Below are 19,744 nucleotides of genomic sequence, written 5' to 3'. Positions count from 1 at the left end.
ATGAGGTAATTGAGATCTCTGTGGTAGATTTCGCTATAGCAGCAGTTGTGGGAGACAACAGCCTCGGTATAACAGTGGTAACGTATTACTTAATGTAATATGATACTGCTTCTTACACTATTTCTGTCAATACCTACACAGCACAGTCCCTGCCTTGACATACCTGGTCTCCTTGCCTACACAGCAGTCTCTGCCGTGACATACCTGATCTCCTTGCCTACACAGCAGTCCCTGTCATGACATACCTGGTCTCCTTGCCTACACAGCACAGTCCCTGTCTTGACATACCTGGTCTCCTTGCCTACACAGCAAAGTCCCTGTCATGACATACCTGGTCTCCTTGCCTACACAGCACAGTCCCTGCCGTGACATACCTAGTCTCCTTGCCTACACAGCAAAGTCCCTGTCATGACATACCTGGTCTCCTTGCCTACACAGCACAGTCCCTGCCTTGACATACCTGGTCTCCTTGCCTACACAGCAGTCTCTGCCGTGACATACCTGATCTCCTTGCCTACACAGCAGTCCCTGTCATGACATACCTGGTCTCCTTGCCTACACAGCACAGTCCCTGCCTTGACATACCTGGTCTCCTTGCCTACACAGCAAAGTCCCTGTCATGACATACCTGATCTCCTTGCCTACACAACAGTCCCTGCCTTGACATACCTGGTCTCCTTGCCTACACAGCAGTCTCTGCCGTGACATACCTGGTCTCCTTGCCTACACAGCACAGTCCCTGCCTTGACATACCTGATCTCCTTGCCTACACAACAGTCCCTGCCATGACATACCTGATCTCCTTGCCTACACAGCAGTCCCTGTCATGACATACCTGGTCTCCTTGCCTACACAGCAGTCCCTGCCTTGACATACCTGATCTCCTTGCCTACACAGCAGTCCCTGCCTTGACATACCTGATCTCCTTGCCTACACAGCAGCCCCTGCCTTGACATACCTGATCTCCTTGCCTACACAGCACAGTCCCTGCCTTGACATACCTGATCTCCTTGCCTACACAGCAGTCCCTGCCTTGACATACCTGATCTCCTTGCCTACACAGCAGTCCCTGCCTTGACATACCTGATCTCCTTGCCTACACAGCAGTCCCTGCCTTGACATACCTGGTCTCCTTGCCTACACAGCAGTCCCTGCCTTGACATACCTGATCTCCTTGCCTACACAGCAGTCCCTGCCTTGACATACCTGATCTCCTTGCCTACACAGCAGTCCCTGCCTTGACATACCTGGTCTCCTTGCCTACACAGCAGTCCCTGCCTTGACATACCTGATCTCCTTGCCTACACAGCAGTCTCTGCTGTGACAAACCTGGTCTCCTTGCCTACACAGCAGTCCCTGCCTTGACATACCTGGTCTCCTTGCCTACACAGCAGCCCCTGCCTTGACATACCTGGTCTCCTTGCCTACACAGCACAGCCCCTGCCTTGACATACCTGGTCTCCTTGCCTACACAGCACAGTCCCTGCCTTGACATACCTGATCTCCTTGCCTACACAGCAGTCCCTGCCTTGACATACCTGATCTCCTTGCCTACACAGCACAGTCTCTTCCGTGACATACCTGGTCTCCTTGCCTACACAGCAAAGTCCCTGTCGTGACATACCTGATCTCTTTGCCTACACAACAGTCCCTGCCTTGACATACCTGATCTCATTGTCTACGCAGCAGCCCCTGCCTTGATATACCTGATCTCCTTGCCTACACAGCAGCCCCTGCCTTGACATACCTGATCTCCTTGCCTACACAGCACAGTCCCTGCCTTGACAGACTGTAGGTTCAGGTGACCCTCCAAAAGGCTTCGATCCTGCAACATAGAGACATGGTTGTACTGCTATATCTTCAAACACTAAGCTGACCGGTGGAGAAGACCATGCGGCAGTCCTTCTAGTAGATTGATAATATATATTTAAAAACAGTTACGGAGCAGACATATTCCATGTTCAGTATCATAAATGCTATGAAGTTATGACAATCAACATGCGATAGAGACCACTTGATTTCCGTTTGTCATCCAGAAGTATCCAAATAGAATAACACCTAGCTGATTTACCACAAAGATATGGGAACAGAATTGCAGCTATTTGGAATGCCTATGAACTGGCTATGGGATGATTTTTTAAGTCACATGCATGCTTCACAACTGCTCAAACATACAGTTGTTGTACATTTTCTATCATGGTAAAGAGGATAAACATGATCAGTTTATTATTTTGGGGTCTGTTCTCACATGACCACACAGGCCTCAAGTCAGTCAGCACAACAGATAAGGAGGGAATTCCCCCACATTCCCATGGGTGTATGGGGGTAACCTGACACCAACTCACAGTGAGACCGAGGAGATTGAGGAGGTCCTTCTGTGCCAGCTCCAGGATGTACTCATCTGAGTAGCTGTCCGACATGAGCCCCAGAGTGTCCCCGTGACCACTGGATCTCTTGGGCCTATGTCGAAAGCTGGGCGTCGCCGGACCATCCACATCAGACTCCTTGAACAGCTGGGGGTAAAACATTAAAACGTTCTTAATTTAACGGCATTTACAGATTTTCTACTACATGAGTGAGCAATTTATATCTAACATTAGCACTTCAATCTGTAAATAATCAACCATGCAGATGAAAATGTGACCAATAAGTGTGCATAACGTAGCAATCCGTGAAATCAATGCATGATGACACATGGGGTTCATCTAGGATCTCAAGGAAAGTGCCTATCCGGGAAAATTTGGAAAAAAAGCATAATTTTTCTTCTCATAAACTGGGATGTTACATTCATAAGCATTTTAATCCATAATGTCAAACCATGTCACATTTACAGTCCTAAAACATGTTATGTTAAACTAGTGTTCTTAACTTACTTGCAGAATGGAAGAGGTCCTGTCACCGTCATTGTCTCAGGATTGAATAAGCAAAGTGCTTCATAAAACAGTGTTTCATAAAACCATGTTTTATAATAACCTAAAAGATGACCTTGACCTATGACAGACATGACACCAGCATGTCATGCTATGGAACTATAAAATGTCATGCCTGCAGTGGCAACCATGTCTCAAAAACTTACAACGATACAACAATCGTTTACAAACACCTGAATATTGACCTTCACCTTTGACTTATTTTGATGAAAATTTTTCCAGAGCAGGGTCCCATCCTGGACAAGGTGCATACCAAGTCTAATGAAAAAGGTTTTAATACTTTTTAAGAAAATGTAATCACAAAGAATATTGTCAGTATTTTCTTTCTCACGATCTTGACTTTTGGATGAAAACGAATTCCCCAGGGCCATTGAGGCCATGGAAGAGTTATCTCTAATTTCAATAATCTGGGTGTTGCAGACATTCGAAAAATCACAGGCGATGGTTAAATTTTAACAAAACCTTAAAGCAGTCCATTTCTCCCAGTGCAGCTAATTATATCATCCCCTCCATTGGGATATCTTTAAATTCCAGTTTGAGATGTCCTACCAACATATGTTGCAGACTCTGAGAACTCTGAGAACGCCCAGACAAAACCCTGGACACACATTTAGCCAAGATATAATACCCAATACCTACTGTAGTTTGGTTCTTATGACAATCTTGGGGTACCAGGCATCGGTTATAGCCTACAAAACCCTACATGAGCAACAAAGTGATTCAGAAAACATCAGCTTTTTTACAATGGATCTTGTGGGCAAGACTCTGACTAAAAGTCAAAACTAAAGTGGGTCCATTGACTCTTGGGACCATCATACCTTTAACTTTTAATTTTAGGGTTAAGACTATGAACCCTTGACGTTCAATTTTTAATTTTGAAAACTGCAAAGTTTTATTAGTTTTTTATTAGACTGTATTATTTCTTCATTGCTTGTGGACCGACTCTGTGGTCTTTTTGAGAGAGTGTGCCTCTTGGTTTCCTCCCCGTCTATGTCATACCATATAACAGATGGTACTTGTTGTTACCCTGCCTGGCACTCAGCATTGAGTGGATAAAACAAGGGCTAGTCGGCTCAGAGTGAAGTACTCAAGTTAAAACTGCGGTATGGTATCTCTGTGGACTAGCACCCATAAAATCGGTGTAGGACTAGTACAAGCCGACATTGGCACACACACACAACACTCTTTGGACTGGTGACTACAGACTCAGAATTCATGGCAGGGTATCTGACCTGTCTGCTTGGTGGGGAGCCTGTGATGGCGCTACTGTAACAGTCTTGCTTCGGAACCCGGGCTCGCATACAAGCAGTGTCAAAGTCAGATGGGTGGCGATCTTTGTCCGAGGTGCTACTCAGCAGCTTGGTACGACCTGGAACACACGACAGTAGACAGGTGACACCAGATAGATCCCTGGTGCATGTACACCGCCAAGATTCTCACACCAACGGCAGGCAGTGTTGGGATTGACTAACAGGATACACTGGAGGTGACACGTATCCAGTGAGGGAGTCAGTTGGGTTGGAATGATGCTATCCACAGTATTTTAGTTATATCATAGCATGTCAACTTCATGTGGGAGGACAGCCGAAAGGGATGCAGGTCCGAGACTACTTTAATGATGCATGGGAGTTTTGGAAGAAACATAATATTTGATCAGTAACAACTTCAAATCATACAACCTCCTCCTTTTCAACAATAATTTTTTCTAGCACATTAAGCAAGTTTAGCGAACAAATATCTTTTCTGGGTCAAATTATTTGTTCAAAAACATTCCCGTCAAAACCTCCTCCCACACCTTCCAAATATGTAAAAGTTGGTCCTTAAGGCACGCTAACTCTGCACAGCAACTTGCCATACCATAGACAACTGGGTGACACATGCCGAGTACCATCAAACAGACCGCCTCCGTGGTCTTGTGGTAGAGCGTCCGCCCGGAGAGCGGAAGGTCCAGGGTTCGATCCCGGGCCGCGTCATACAAAAAGACGTTAAAAGATTGTACTTGTTGTTACCCTGTCTGGCGCTCGGCATTAAGGGGCTAAAACAAGGACTGGTCGGCTCGGAGTCAGTATACTGTGTCTGAGTGGGGTATTCATGTTAAACTGCGGCATGGTATCTCAGTGAGCTAGCACTATAAATCGGCATCAGTCCGGACTAGTACAAGCAGCCACACACACACATACACGTGCATGCACGTCGCTATATAAGTGCAATAATCTTGGACGCGACGTTAAACTCAATTTCACCTCACCATCAAACAAGATTCAGTGGCAACCCATTGGGAGGGATTTGTGTCTCACATGGATCTCCTGCTCTATAGTACAGTCTACAGTATGCTGGCATATAGGCAAAACATAAGAAATTCCACGTATGATGTATGGGTAACATCTTTTTTCATAATCTCCCTGTACTATGTGAACTGGTATCATGTTTTAAAGATTGAACTTTGTTTTCAGGCTGCTTTCAGCAATATTCCAACAATATCACTGCAAGGGACACCAGAACTGAGGGACACACATTGGGTCCATGTGAGAAATGGAACTAAGGTCTTCAACATGCGGAGCTGAGGCTTCACCAACTGGGCTATCTCATCCCCCCTTAGTACCAATAGAGCACATTATGTTGTAACTAAAGTACGCCAGAGAATTAGGACAATGGCTTCAGGTATTCATGCACATACCATGAGAAGAACATTTTACAATTGATGTTCATGCCATGACAGCTTAACTTAGTGTGCAAATAAATTCAACGCATGTCAGAATCAAATGTTGAGATGTGTTTGTGAGCAATGCTTAACATATTTGGTAGACAAGGCTGGGTTGGTTGGTTGGTTTGTTGTTTTACGCCGTACTCAGCAATGTTCCAGCTTTATGACGTCGGTCTGTAGATAATCGAGTCTGGACCAGACAATCCAGTGATTGATATCATGAGCATCAATCCCCACAAATGGGATCGATGACATGCATCATCCAAGTCAGTGAGCCTGACCACCCGATCCCGTTAGCTGCCTCTTACGACAAGCATAGTCACCTTTTACGGCAAGCATGGTCGCCTTTTACGACAAGCATAGTCGCCTTTAACGACAAGCAGTCGCCTTTTACGACAAGCATAGTCGCCTTTTACAACAAGCATAGTCGCCTTTTACGGCAAGCATAGTCGCCTTTTACGGCAAGCAGTCACCTTTTACGACAAGCATAGTCGCCTTTTACGACAAGCATGAGACAAAGCTGGGAACCCATGACAGCATATCATTTTACTGTATCTAAAACTAAGTGTTCCCTTATTTATTTCCATCAGTATATTAAAAAAATGAGCTGGAGCATGATATTAAACTCACATTTGAGTGAGTGAGTGAGTTGCTGCAGAATACATACCTGTAACTTGTTCTGAGGTAGACCTGATGTAGCCAGGCCTTTTTGAGTCAGCATCCTCGGTCTTCTCCTCCGGCTCCACACCGGAAGTGCCCATGGAGCTGCTGTGGGCGTACTTGTGGACCTTGTGGGGGCTGCCATGGTGGGCGATGGTTTGAATGGACAGGGTACGAAGGTCTATACGACTTTCCTGCAAGGAAATGTTATCATATTTTTAAGATCCTCCAAATTCTCTTAACAGAATATCACTCAATACAAACATAAGTTGTTTCCACGTGACACAAGCACAATATAAAAATATACTTCAAGACCCTCAGAATATATGGAATCACATCAGTTATGAAGAAATAATGGAGGACATGTCTGAAGGAGTATTGGAATTATGTGTGCAAGTTTAAGAGACGACATATGTTAGTTAATACAGTTTCAGCTCCATAGGCCTTGTAGGTTCACTAAAAAAAGAGTAACACTAGAAAAACAGGAATGTGAAGGTCAAAGGGTCATAGCTTGACAGACTGAGAGACAAAAAAACATCTTCCCGAGGCAAGGGAGTTAACTGACTATAAAAGTCCTGTTTCCACCCTTGCCGAAGTAGACTGGAATTTCAGAGTTACATTTTGACTGCACTAATGACTCTATGCATAGTCCAATCAAAATCTCATAACAAAAGTGATATCCATTTCGTAAACAACATATTGACTGCTGCACATATTTTGGTCAACTGCAGGATTTGCGAAGCATGTGTACCTTCAACTGTGCATCAGCAGATATTTTCTAAATCTTTTCATGTTTTTAATCAAGGTGTTCAAGTTATCTGATGCACTTCATGAGGTAAGACCTGTTTTATTACAATATCAATCTTGATTATCAGTCAGATCTTCTTGACTGTCTGGTGGTCTGTCTGTCTGATGGACTGTCTGGTGGTCTGTCTGTCTGATTAACTGTCTGGTGGCCTGTTTGGTTGACTGTCTGATGGACTGTCTGTCTGATGGACTGTCTGGTGGCCTGTTTGGTTGACTGTCTGATGGTCTGTCTGATGGACTGTCTCTCTGATGGACTGTCTCTCTGATGGTCTGTCTGATGGACTGTCTCTCTGATGGACTGTCTGTCTGATGGTCTGTCTGATGGACTGTCTGTCTGATGGTCTGTCTGTCTGATGGTCTGTCTGATGGACTGTCTGATGGACTGTCTGTCTGATGGTCTGTCTGTCTGATGGTCTGTCTGGTGGTCTGTCTGTCTGATGGAATGTCTGGTGGTCTGTCTGTCTGGTGGTCTGTCTGTCTGGTGGAATGTCTGTCTCATGGACTGTCTGGTGGTATGTCTGGTGGCCTGTCTGATGGACTGTCTGTATGATGGTGTGTCTGGTGGCCTGTCTGTCTCATGGACTGTCTGGTGGTCTGTCTGGTGGCCTGTCTGTCTGATGGACTGTCTGTCTGATGGAATGTCTGGTGGTCTGTCTGGTGGTCTGTCTTGTGGAATGTCTGGTGGTCTGTCTGTCTAGTGGACTGTCTGGTGGTCTGTCTGTCTGGTGGAATGTCTGGTGGTCTGTCTCATGGACTGTCTGGTGGTCTGTCTGGTGGCCTGTCTGTCTGATGGACTGTCTGTCTGATGGAATGTCTGGTGGTCTGTCTGGTGGTCTGTCTGTCTGGTGGAATGTCTGGTGGTCTGTCTGTCTTGTGGACTGTCTGGTGGTCTGTCTGTCTGGTGGACTGTCTGGTGGTCTGTCTGTCTTGTGGAATGTCTGGTGGTCTGTCTGTCTAGTGGACTGTCTGGTGGTCTGTCTGTCTGGTGGACTGTCTGGTGGTCTGTCTGTCTGGTGGACTGTCTGTCTGGTGGAATGTCTGGTGGTCTGTCTGTCTAGTGGACTGTCTGGTGGTCTGTCTGTCTGGTGGAATGTCTATCTGTTGGACTGTCTGGTGGTCTGTCTGTCTGGTGGACTTTCTGGTGGTCTGTCTGGTGGCCTGTCTGTCTGATGGACTGTCTGTCTGATGGAATGTCTGGTGGTCTGTCTGGTGGTCTGTCTTGTGGAATGTCTGGTGGTCTGTCTGTCTAGTGGACTGTCTGGTGGTCTGTCTGTCTGGTGGAATGTCTGGTGGTCTGTCTCATGGACTGTCTGGTGGTCTGTCTGGTGGCCTGTCTGTCTGATGGACTGTCTGTCTGATGGAATGTCTGGTGGTCTGTCTGGTGGTCTGTCTGTCTGGTGGAATGTCTGGTGGTCTGTCTGTCTTGTGGACTGTCTGGTGGTCTGTCTGTCTGGTGGACTGTCTGGTGGTCTGTCTGTCTTGTGGAATGTCTGGTGGTCTGTCTGTCTAGTGGACTGTCTGGTGGTCTGTCTGTCTGGTGGACTGTCTGGTGGTCTGTCTGTCTGGTGGAATGTCTATCTGTTGGACTGTCTGGTGGTCTGTCTGTCTGGTGGACTTTCTGGTGGTCTGTCTGTCTTGTGGAATGTCTGGTGGTCTGTCTGTCTAGTGGACTGTCTGGTGGTCTGTCTGTCTGGTGGACTGTCTGGTGGTCTGTCTGTCTGGTGGAATGTCTATCTGTTGGACTGTCTGGTGGTCTGTCTGTCTGGTGGACTTTCTGGTGGTCTGTCTGTCTGGTGGACTGTCTGGTGGTCTGTCTGTCTGGTGGAATGTCTATCTGTTGGACTGTCTGGTGGTCTGTCTGTCTGGTGGACTGTCTGGTGGTCTGTCTGTCTAGTGGACTGTCTGGTGGTCTGTCTGTCTGGTGGTCTGACTGTCTAGTGGAATGTCTGGTGGTCTGTCTGTCTCATGGACTGTCTGATGGACTGTCTGGTGGTCTGTCTGTCTGATGAACTATGTGATGGACTGTATGGTGGTCTGTTTGGTGGAATATTTGGTGTTCTGTCTGTCTGTCTATCTGTTGGACTGTCTGTCTGATGGACTGTCTGTCTGTCTGATGAACTGTCTGTCTATCTGTTGGACTGTCTGTCTGATGGACTGTCTGTCTGTCTGATGAACTGTCTGTCTATCTGTTGGACTGTCTGTCTGATGGACTGTCTGGTGGTCTGTCTGGTGGCCTGTCTGTCTGTTTGATGGAATGTCTGGTGGTCTGTCTGGTGGTCTGTCTGTCTGGTGGCCTGTCTGTCTGTTTGATGGAATGTCTGGTGGTCTGTCTGGTGGTCTGTCTGTCTGGTGGTCTGTCTGGTGGTCTGTCTGTCTGGTGGTCTGTCTGTCTCATGGACTGTCTGGTGGCCTGTCTGTCTGTTTGATGGAATGTCTGGTGGTCTGTCTGGTGGTCTGTCTGTCTGGTGGTCTGTCTGTCTGGTGGTCTGTCTGTCTCATGGACTGTCTGATGGACTGTCTGTCTGATGGACCATCTGATGGACTGTATGGTGGTCTGTTTGGTGGAATATTTGGTGTTCTGTCTGTCTGTCTATCTGTTGGACTGTCTGTCTGATGGACTGTCTGTCTATCTGTTGGACTGTCTGTCTGATGGACTGTCTGTCTATCTGATGGACTGTCTGCCTGATGGGCTGTCTGTCTGTCTGATGGACTGTCAGTCTATCTGTTGGACTGTCTGTCTGATGGACTGTCTGGCGGTCTGTCTGTCCGGTGGCCTGTCTGTCTGTCTGTTGTTTTGTGGTCTGTCTAGTGTCATTGTGCTAAGCTGGTTAAACAGCTAGAACTCCTTCATCACCTCGCTATTGTGTTTGTGTTTAATGCTGTTCTAAACAGTATTTCACATTTTGACAAGCACCCATGGGTATAACACTAATGGACCAATGATCTTAATCATGAATCAGGGGTAACTCTGCAGGGTACTAACAGGGTTGATGAGTTCACTGCTGAGACCAAGGTAGTTGTGGAGAGCCATGAATGTCACTCGCTGCAGTCGGATCATCATTATCTGAGGAATAGATACATAGCATCATGTCAAAAACACTGATCATAAATAATCAAAACAATACCAACATGACAACATACATAATATAAAATAGTCATACAGATCATCATCTCTGCTATTTGCAAATTACAAACATTTTCCCAATGCCTCCATGAAATATATTTTCTGAAGCATAGTCCCTTCAAAATACACTTACTGGTGCATGATTGGGTGTGTGAGTATGGGTTAATGCAGCTCTTATCAATACCCAACCAATGTCATGGAACAGGACACTAGAAAAGGGCTTCACAGAGGTGAATGCTTGAATTCAATATATACCACCACAAACAAGTAAACGAACACCCACAACTGGAAGGAGTGAACTGAACTGGAGTTGAAATACCCTCAAACCATGACAGATTAACTACATTCAGATGAAAAAAGGGTGTTTCTGTATTTTCTTTTAGTAATGGGGTAGTATTTAAACACACAGTCACTGTGATCATGGTGAGGATTTGCAAATTTATGCATTTTTCAAAGATTCAAATTATTCGCAGAAACATTATTGCCTGATTCAAACATACTACTTTCATTACCAAACCATGAATAATTTGGTACAATCAACAACAAAAATAAACCAAATATCTCCCCTAGAATCCACTATAACAAAGAGTTTCAGGAAAGTTCTAGACTTAATGGCGCCAAAAGATATAAAAAAGTATCATCAGTAGGCTACCAATTATTCATTAGCAGTACTCAGAGGTCCTTGCTTTACCATTTAACTGATATCCTTTGTTATACACTTCCAATAAGAAAAAGAAAAAGGGGCGGTCGGGAAGCCTAGTGGTTAAGCGTTCGCTTGTCACGGTGAAGACCCGGGTTCGAATCCCGACATGGGTACAATGCGTTAAGCCCATTTCTGGTGTCCCCCACTGTGATATTGCTGGAATATTGCTAAAAGCGGCGTAAAACCAATCTCACTCACTCACTCCAATAAGAAAATCATATTTGAGTTACAGAATTTCAAGAAATGTTTGTATTCCAAATGTATATATCAAAATACCCTTGTTATGCCCCACTGCACACCCTACCTTACCCCCTACCTCACTACTTCACACCCTTGAGAGAGGGGGTGAGAGGGTAGCCAAGTAATTGAAGCATTTGCTTGTCACAACAAATGGCTTGATCTGATTCCTAGAACAGGTACAATGTGTGAAGCCCATATGTGTCCCCCTTCACTGATATTGCTTGATAGTTCTGAAGTGGTGTTAAATCATACTCTCTCCCCGCTACATCCACCTCCCAACCCACATCCTACAAAAATCCAGGATAGCATCTGGTAGATAGATCTGGTCTTCAGCAACCTGCGTTTGTCATAAGAGTCACATGCTTGAGGTGGTCAGTCTCTCCAACTTGGGTGATGCATGTCATTGTAACCAAATTGCATAGATTGATGCTCATGATATCAATCACTGGACTGTCAGGTCCAGAGTCGATCAGTTACAGACCGCCGTGATGTAGCTGGAATATTGCTGAGTGCGGCATTAACAAAACAAAACAAAACAAAACAAAACAAAACATAGGGTACCTACCTGGACCACCCTGACGATCGACTCGGGGAACTTCTTGAACATGGAGCTGAAGGCTGACGCAGGCAACCTGGGACAGAAGACGATATACACTAGAGATGGTACATCACACCATATGCCCAGAGGAATCGGTTGACAATATATTTTTCTCAGCAACATTAGTTCCCAGAGGTCCGGAATATAATTTTGTTCTCAGTTTCACCAAGTTAGCAATACTCGTAGCAGACGATGCAAATTAATGAGTTACTTCCCTTTACCCAATGCATTCGGATAAACATCGGTTAATCAACAATACTTTTTCGAGATATGATACTCTAAGTATAAGATTTTTATTAATAAGGATATTTCCCAATTATTTTCGCACGAGTCCTTGTTGTTTGTTTCCTGCCATCTGCATCATGTCAGCTGGATATAGATAAAAGTACAAGTTCTTTTTGACCAGAAAGTATAGTGAGTCATAACTGCCAAATGCACCATCTTCAGTTGTGATGTACTTTTCATATGTTGGAGGGGATATTGTAAAATTGGTTGGAAAAATGAAAACATGCTGACTGGAATGTTTCTGTAAATGACAAGAATCTCATATCCCTTCAAATATCACTCACCTTTTTTATAACTGAAATAATTTTGTACTTTTTCGACATTTGAAAATTTGATTCTGTCAGAAAGTGGGACTGAAAGAGGTGTTTTATGCCACTACAAACAGTATTTCCATTGTATGTCAGCTTAATGAGGAAGGAAAGCCAGAAACGATGCAGGGAGTAGAATCTAACCACATTAGGAAACCCACAGGCATGGCTTTCATACAAACCAAGAATCATCATCTGGCAGAATACTGAGCTTCGAATCAGGATCGTCAGACTCTGGCATGAGTTACGAAGCCAGCTCAGAACAACTTCACAAGGTAAACCTGAACAGACACAACACCACAGCTTACTTGAGGATGAGCGAGTCCACTGCTGCCTTGGCGGACACGGTCTTGTAGGGGGCTGGGTGACCCTGGAACACAGTGCCACATATAGGGAGGGTGAGAGGGAGGGTGAGGGGGAGGGGCAATTACCGGAACATGCGACATCCAATTATTCTTAAAACTCTGTTTTATTTCCCTGAGTTTTCATGACAATCTAAATCTTTTGTAGGGTGCGGAATATCTATGCCCGAAGCTGGACTCCTTGCAGAACTTTGCAGATACATCATGACAGTTACAGATTATTTACTTCTTTGCTCTGATCGCGTTTTAGCATGTTCAGGACGCTCTCTGATTGGTTGATCACGTTTTAGCATGTTCAGGACACTCTCTGATTGGTTGATCACGTTTTAGCATGTTCAGGACACTCTCTGATTGGTTGATCAGTGCATCATGTCGCCAAAGGTGCAACATATTGAGGAAGGCATTGCAGAACATGTATGGTTTACGTCTAATTGGGGCCTAGCAATGGACAAAGTCAATTTTCAAAGTTGGAAATACATTTACACCTTTTATTTTGTGATAAACACCATTGAGGGTTAATAATCTGAACAAGTAGGCTTCGTCTCCGGACAAATGATTATTTAATTGTTTAGTTCTCCAGGGACAAGTTAAAACATTTGATATTCACCCCTCCCCAACCCCCGCCCACTCTGAATTATGATAAGATTATTGTTCACAGTGAGTGTGGGACTGACCGTGAGGAAGTCCAGCATACTGAGCAGACTGTGGATGCTGTCCCCTGTCGTCACCATCTTGACCAGGTGCTGGCTCCCGTCCTGAACACACAAGCAGTGGCATAATTAGATAAACAGTCAGTGAGTGAGTGAGTTGGGCCTTACACCGCTTTGAACAGTAATCAAGTTTTTTACAGCTTAATGTGGGAGGAAGCCTGAAGTGATATGGGGGCACGGGTGGCCAAGTCGTCTAGAGCGCCGTGATTCACTGTGCAGAGTTGCTTCCCTTGGGCACACAAGAAACCTATGATTGCAGGTTTGAATCCCGGTTCACACCGATTGTGTTTCTAGGTTTGTCAGCGCCATACCCATGCCCGTGGGTTTCACCGAAGTGGTAAACGTCGGAGACCTGCATCACTTCGGGCTTTCCTCCCACATTAAGCGGACACGCCGCGATATAACTGGAATACTGTTAAAAGCGACGTTAGACACAACTCACTCACTCACTGAAGTGATACATGTCTCAGACATTTAGATAAATAAATTGCATGTGATTCCATGGCATTTGATTGGATAACCAGGCAAATAAACTGAAACTGAATCAGGCCATGCCTGCTATTGGATTGCTGTTCCCTGACTTCCGGAAAACAGATTGTGCAGGCTTTTGTTGCATTATTGTTTCATTGTCTAAAGGGTTTAGGAGTTGATGATTAAATATGCAGTCTGCGTAGTTATCATTGTTGACATATACAAGAATTAACAGATGAAGTACCACGCACCTTCTCAGTGACAAACACTTCGATCTGACCACTCTGCACCACATATATACTGTCGTCCTGGTCCCCGATCTTGAACAAGTAGTTGCCTGTCTTGATGTTCAGAGGCTCCATGTGTCGACACAGCTCCAGGAAGAAGGGCTTCTCCAGGTGACCAAATACTCTGAAACATGACCATAGGTGCTGACAACCTGTGTGCACTTTAGTTTATAGCAAGAGGGGGCAGTGGGGTAGCCTTGTGGTTTAAGTGTTTGCTCGTCACGCCAAAAACCCAGGCTCAATTCCCCACATAAGTACAATGTGTGAAGCCCTTTTCTGGTGTCCTCCGCCATGATATTGCTGGAATATTGCTACAAGCGATGCAAAACCATACTCATTCACAGTGACTCAGTCACTCACTCATGGCAAGAGTGGCATTAGAACTTGGATATATCTAAACTGTTGAAGTAACAAGTGAGGTGAAATGGGGTTTAACATTGCGTTCAAGAATATTGCGCTTATACAGTGACGTGTATGCACGTGTGTGTGTGTGTGGCTTCTAGTACTAGTTTGGACTAATGCCGGTTTAACAGAGCGTGCCTACTGAGATACCTTTCAATAGTTTAACATGGATACTCCAATGAGACACAGTATATAATACTGACTCCAAGTCCGAAAATATTTGTTTTAACCATTGATTGGAAAGTGATAGCACGCAAACCTAAAAAATATATACTAAACAAAATTCCTCAAACTCAAAAAGCCCCATTTGATGGCTAGACTCATACCTGTTCAAAGTTTGGTCAAGAAATATTGAATGGTCTCTGAGTCATACTCCGGAAACAAACTCTACCCTCCTATGAGTACAACTGGTTGTCATTAAAACCGGAACAGAATTTCACAGTACCCAACTAACACAAAGCACCAGTCCTTTGAGTATGGGCAAGAAATATTGATCAGTCTTCAAGTGACAGATGGAAGGATGTCAGTATTTGTACCTGATACTTCTCAACATATAGAGCACTTCTGATGGCAGCCTGTGGTCTGTTTCCTGAACATCTGGAGTATCAGCTTCAAAGAATGATTTGGGAGGTTCTTTTAATCGAAGCTGTGGAAGACTTGAATCTTTCCTTCTTTCTAAAAATCTGAAATGGGAGTATTCCTGATAATCAATTACTCATCCTATTATGTAATTACTGACATCATGAAATTAAATATGAGCATTTAAAACCTTCAACAAGCTCAGAACTGGAACGTCAGTTGAAGTTTTGTGGTACAGCTCAGTTTGCTTGACATCTGGCAACGACATCCCAACAAAATTCTGAAAATATTAAAACACCAAAAGGAATTGATCTTGGAATGAAAACTAAGTGCCCTGGGCAGGCAAATCGGAAAATACTTTGTTCAATAAAGGTGTTTTTTAAGTCCTTATTTTCCTGAATAACATTGCATTCAATGCCATAAACATAAACTGAGCATTTAGCCCTTTCCTCTGTATTGGTTCTGTCATCAGTGAAATACCAGTCACTTCTCCAGAGCCATAACATTGCCATAACCACAACAGCATGAACTGGAAAATGTATAATTGCAAAGTGGGAATGATTTCTGACATTGCTGCAGACTTGGGGCCGAATATCAGCCTCTGAGCGGTCTAGACAAATCACTGACCAGTGTCTAGAAGCATTTGAGGCTATAATTCTGAACCAGTTCTCAATGCTTCAATTTTGCTACAATTTGGAACTAAATAAAACTGACCCGTAAAGATCCAGGGTAGAATAGGTGTTCAGGAACCCATGCTTACGGTATAAGACGACTATGCTTGTCGTAAGAGGCGACTAACGGGATTGGGTGGTCAGAATCGCTGACTTGGTTGATGCAGGTCATCGTATCCAAATTGCGTTGACCGATGCTCATAATGTCAATCACTGGATTGTCAGGTCCTCCAGACTCGATTATTTACAGACCTCTGTCATATAGCTGGAATATTGCTGAGTGCAGTGTTATACAATAAACAAAACAAAACTGAATAAAACTGATAGAAAATGTGAACACTTTGTCTCCTTCAACATGTTCAAGCAGGACCAGCTACACACTCTGAGGTCTAGTGCAATAAGGTTTCCTCTGCTCTTCTATACTAGTCTTAAAAAAAACCGACCCGAGGCTGTAAAAATAAAAGTAAAAATCCAAGATTTCGGAGTTAAGATTCAAATACAAAAGAAAATATCATGCAGATAACGACACCTCCCTACAAAACGTGGCAGATAACAACACCTCTCTACCTGATTAGTCGGTTCACCATGTCCTTCCGATAACGACACCTCCTTACATGACTTGGCTGATAATGACACCTTCCTACCTGCGTAGTCTGTTCACCATGGCCTTCCGATAACGACAACACCCTACATAACGTGGCACATAATAATACCTCCCTACATAATGTGGCAGATAACAACACCTCCCTACATAACATGGCTGATAATGACACCTCCCTACCTGCGTAGTCAGTTCACCACGTCCTTCCGATAACGACACCTCCCTAAAAAACATGGCCAAAAAAGACAACTCCTTACATAACATGGCTGATAACAACACCTCCCTACATAACATGGCCAATAACGACACCTCCCTACCTGCGTAGTCGGTTCACCACGTCCTTCAGATAACGACACCTCCCTTCATAACATGGCTGATAACGACACATCCCTACATAAGGTGGCCGATAACAACACCTCCCTACCTGCGTAGTCGGTTCACCACGTCCTTCAGATAACGACACCTCCCTACATAACATGGCTGATAACGACACCTCCCTACATAACATGGCTGATAACGACACCTCCCTACCTGCGTAGTCGGTTCACCATGTCCTTCCGATAACGACACCTCCCTACATAACATGGCTGATAACGACACCTCACTACATAACGTAGCCGATAACGACACCTCCCTACCTGCGTAGTCGGTTCACCACGTCCTTCAGATAACGACACCTCCCTACATAACATGGCTGATAACGACACCTCCCTACATAACATGGCTGATAACGACACCTCCCTACCTGCGTAGTCTGTTCACCATGTCCTTCCGATAACGACACCTCCCTACATAACATGGCGGATAACGACACCTCCCTACATAACATGGCGGATAACGACACCTCACTACATAACGTAGCCGATAACGACACCTCCCTACCTGCGTAGTCGGTTCACCATGTCCTTCTGGCTCATCTTCTTTCTGCCATGACGACTCACAGCTATTGTGTTCTTCGTGAAACTTCGGACCTGTGAATATAAAGGATCATCACTAAGCAGTGTTCGAAATTAAGGGGTGTCCTGCAGCCCTTCTATGGTATTCAAATCTAAATCTTCAATTTTTATCAATGGCGTGATGCCAAGGACCGTTTGGTTTTCCTGCTTAATTTTGAACATGGTTCAGCATTTTGCTTTCATGAGAGTGTTGGCGGGTGCTTCATCATTGTGCAAGTTGCAACTTCAAAGAACTGATATTAATTGGTCAGTTTGCAGGTTTTAGTGTGTCTGAAATCATCATCTCATGGCCAGAGTATGCTGTTGATCTTCACAAATACTGCAGTGTGTTGAGAGTTATCATTCATCTGGTAAGAAATGATCATGTCAGTTTTTATTTGATGAGATCAACATTAGGAATGGTCATGTTAAAACGTCAGGGCTAAGTCATATCAAAGATCAGTGGCCATGTCAATGTCTTTTGTGTTTAACTGCCACAAAAGATTAACATAAGCATGATTAGTCAAGTTAATGTTTCCAAAAGGTTTTCTTATCATATGAAAGAGAGATAATTGATCAAGTCCACATTTCACTGGTTGGTTGAATCCATATACAGAGCTCCAGATTACTGTTTTGGGGGGTTTGGGGGGTGTTTGGGGGGGATGGGGGGGGTTGGAGGGGGGGATATTTTACGCAACACGCTGCTTATCTGTAGCTCTGCATATAGTTTCACGCCCCCTTATGCATTCAACATGTTCAAACAAAGAAACGGGATCAATACACACACACGATCAAAGATAAGAATGACAAGTATTCGATCAAGTCCATGTTTCAGTATTTGTTCAAAGTGTCACCAGCGTCTCCGCTTTCCCTGCCAACTTCTGCATTGTTCCTGGGAGGCCTTGATTTGATTTGTTTCCACTGTTAATTTATTACTTCACTCTGTTTATTGTTCACCATCACAAATCACGTCTAGCACAACAAATTGGTCACATCAATATCCTCATTTCTCCATTGTCATTCATGTGGATCTGATGCCCTGACAGTGACCTACGACAAATCAATATTGTGCAAGGCTTTTCATTTTCTATTGGTTTACAAACAATTTCAACGCAGGTGGTCGAAAAAACTTAAATAATATTGTTTAACCTCCATATTAGTACCGCTACTAACGAGACTAATGAATGAAAAACAAAAGGTCACACCATCACAGAAGTATGACTGCAAAACAATACTGAAGGATAACTGATTGGTTTTTTTTGTTAGAATAAAGATTTTTATACATATCACTACTTTTTTATGAACAGCGGTGATAAAGTATCATACAGTTCACCTGCCACTGGCTACCAATAATTGTAAAACAGGCAGACAAAACATTTATGGTCTTAAGTCTTTTCTTTTCTCCCTCACCAATATTCCAATGTGTTTTTGTCCGTCAGTCCAACTAAAAAATATAGAGATATCTACAGGGCCTAATACTCACCATGTCCATAGTGCAAACACTTACTTTTCGTAACATCTTTCTGCCATAAAACAGCATCTTGTCTCGTTTCCTGAAGCGATACTTTTTGTTTGCCTCGCTTTGACTTGGTAACACTGAAAGAACAAGCATCCTGTTGGTGAGTATCTGACATTGCCATCACAAAGAGTGAGTGAGTGAGTGAGTGAGTATGGTTTTACGCCGCTTTCAGCAATATTCCAGCAATATCACGGCGGGGGACACCAGGAATGGGATTCACACATTGTACCCATGTCGGGAATCGAACCCGGGTCCTCGGTGTGACGAGCCAACGCTTTAACCACTAGGCTACCCGACCGCCCCACCATCATAAAGAAGACTGGTGAAATGGAGTGGACATGGATGCACATGTGGAGGGGGATACTTGCGCTTGTCCTGACCAGGCCTCAAAGTTTAAATTTTTACCAGAGAGCCACACGGCTACTAGTATTTTTTTCCTGGTAGCCACTGGTAAAATCAAGAAGTCACGCCAATATTGTAGGTAGCCAAAAACATTTGCAATTATCTTTGATCAAATAACTATCCTAATATGAACAAGTTATAGCACTAGTCTTGGAATTGTACACTAGTGGAAACTGTACTTGATTTTTGTTACTTGTGACTTGAACATGTTGAACAATGATGCAATTTATGTTACAAGATTATATAGGTATATCCTTGCTTATCCATTCAGCATTGTCAACTAAAATAATATACTAATTAAATTAATATTTATGTATTTTGGTTTATTGTCAATTTTAGGAGGCATTATTTGCGTGTACAATTATTAACAGATGTGTTTTCCAAGATCAGCTGTTATTTATTTTTGTGGCAACATATGCATGATATGTGTAGCAATAGAATTTGGT

General features: G+C 44.0%; 1 protein-coding gene across 4 annotated transcripts in view; it reads right to left on the bottom strand.

Annotated features, from left to right (window-relative positions):
• LOC124143585 (patatin-like phospholipase domain-containing protein 7) overlaps positions 1-19,744 on the bottom strand; it is a 58,249-nt gene that overhangs the window by 29,444 nt on the left and 9,061 nt on the right. For 3 of the 4 annotated variants that reach the window (XM_046512611.2, XM_046512612.2, XM_046512613.2), the window contains 12 exons: positions 18,885-18,973; positions 17,325-17,413; positions 15,128-15,274; positions 14,154-14,313; positions 13,396-13,476; positions 12,668-12,729; positions 11,734-11,800; positions 10,085-10,165; positions 6,302-6,488; positions 4,163-4,299; positions 2,346-2,513; positions 1,748-1,825 (listed from right to left, as the gene is read on the bottom strand). In XM_046512611.2, coding sequence (XP_046368567.2) covers positions 1,748-1,825; positions 2,346-2,513; positions 4,163-4,299; positions 6,302-6,488; positions 10,085-10,165; positions 11,734-11,800; positions 12,668-12,729; positions 13,396-13,476; positions 14,154-14,313; positions 15,128-15,274; positions 17,325-17,413; positions 18,885-18,973 — 1,346 coding nt within the window. Of the gene's footprint in view, positions 1-1,747; positions 1,826-2,345; positions 2,514-4,162; positions 4,300-6,301; positions 6,489-10,084; positions 10,166-11,733; positions 11,801-12,667; positions 12,730-13,395; positions 13,477-14,153; positions 14,314-15,127; positions 15,275-16,973; positions 17,009-17,324; positions 17,414-18,884; positions 18,974-19,744 lie in introns of those variants that run through there. The other variant, XM_048388920.1, reaches the window with a different exon arrangement.

Source organism: Haliotis rufescens, unplaced genomic scaffold, assembly GCF_023055435.1.
Source record: "Haliotis rufescens isolate VD_foot unplaced genomic scaffold, xgHalRufe1.0.p SCAF_8, whole genome shotgun sequence".
NCBI lineage: Eukaryota > Metazoa > Mollusca > Gastropoda > Lepetellida > Haliotidae > Haliotis > Haliotis rufescens.
Note: the sequence above shows the minus strand (reverse complement) of the source record. Positions and strands in the feature narration are given on the sequence as shown.